General features: G+C 42.4%; 1 protein-coding gene across 1 annotated transcript in view; it reads left to right on the top strand.

Annotated features, from left to right (window-relative positions):
• The window catches only part of LOC110413045 (laccase-17-like), a 3421-nt gene that overhangs the window by 117 nt on the left and 2613 nt on the right, over positions 1–691 (top strand). The window contains exons 2-4 of the mRNA XM_089782993.1: positions 3–231; positions 334–462; positions 551–686. Coding sequence (XP_089639119.1) covers positions 3–231; positions 334–462; positions 551–686 — 494 coding nt within the window. The remainder of the gene's footprint in view (positions 1–2; positions 232–333; positions 463–550; positions 687–691) is intronic.

Below are 691 nucleotides of genomic sequence, written 5' to 3'. Positions count from 1 at the left end.
AGCTTCGAAGTGGGTGGGCAGATGGCCCAGCATATGTGACTCAGTGTCCCATTCAAACTGGCCAAAGCTACGTGTACAACTTCACCATTGTAGGCCAAAGAGGGACTCTCTTTTGGCACGCCCATATATCATGGCTACGAGCAACTGTCTATGGTCCCATAGTCATTCTTCCCAAGCGTGGTGTTCCTTATCCATTTGCTAAGCCATACAAGGAAGTTCCCATTATCTTTGGTAAAAAATTTTCAGGGCTGATTCAAACTCTACACCTATTCGCATCTTTACAAGATCTAATTATTTTGCCAACACAAATTAAACTATGATGATACATTGCAGGAGAGTGGTTCAATGCAGATCCTGAGGCAGTTATTAGCCAAGCCCTGCAGACAGGTGGAGGTCCAAATGTCTCCGATGCTTATACCATCAATGGTCTCCCAGGACCACTTTATAACTGCACTGCCAAAGGTAGAAACTAGCTGAAAACATTGTATATTAAACTATATGTATATAATGGAGCTATTTGATTGAACTTGGAAGTAAATAATTTTGACAGATACATTCAAGCTGAGGGTGTGGCCTGGCAAGACTTACCTTTTGCGTCTAATCAACGCTGCACTCAACGATGAGCTCTTCTTCAGCGTAGCAAACCACACACTCACTGTTGTAGACGTTGATGCTATTTATGTTAAACCTT

Source organism: Theobroma umbraticum, unplaced genomic scaffold (assembly GCF_002168275.2).
Source record: "Theobroma umbraticum cultivar Fairchild unplaced genomic scaffold, ASM216827v3 scaffold_95.0, whole genome shotgun sequence".
Lineage (NCBI taxonomy): Eukaryota > Viridiplantae > Streptophyta > Magnoliopsida > Malvales > Malvaceae > Theobroma > Theobroma umbraticum.
This window is presented reverse-complemented; position numbering and strand designations above follow the sequence as displayed.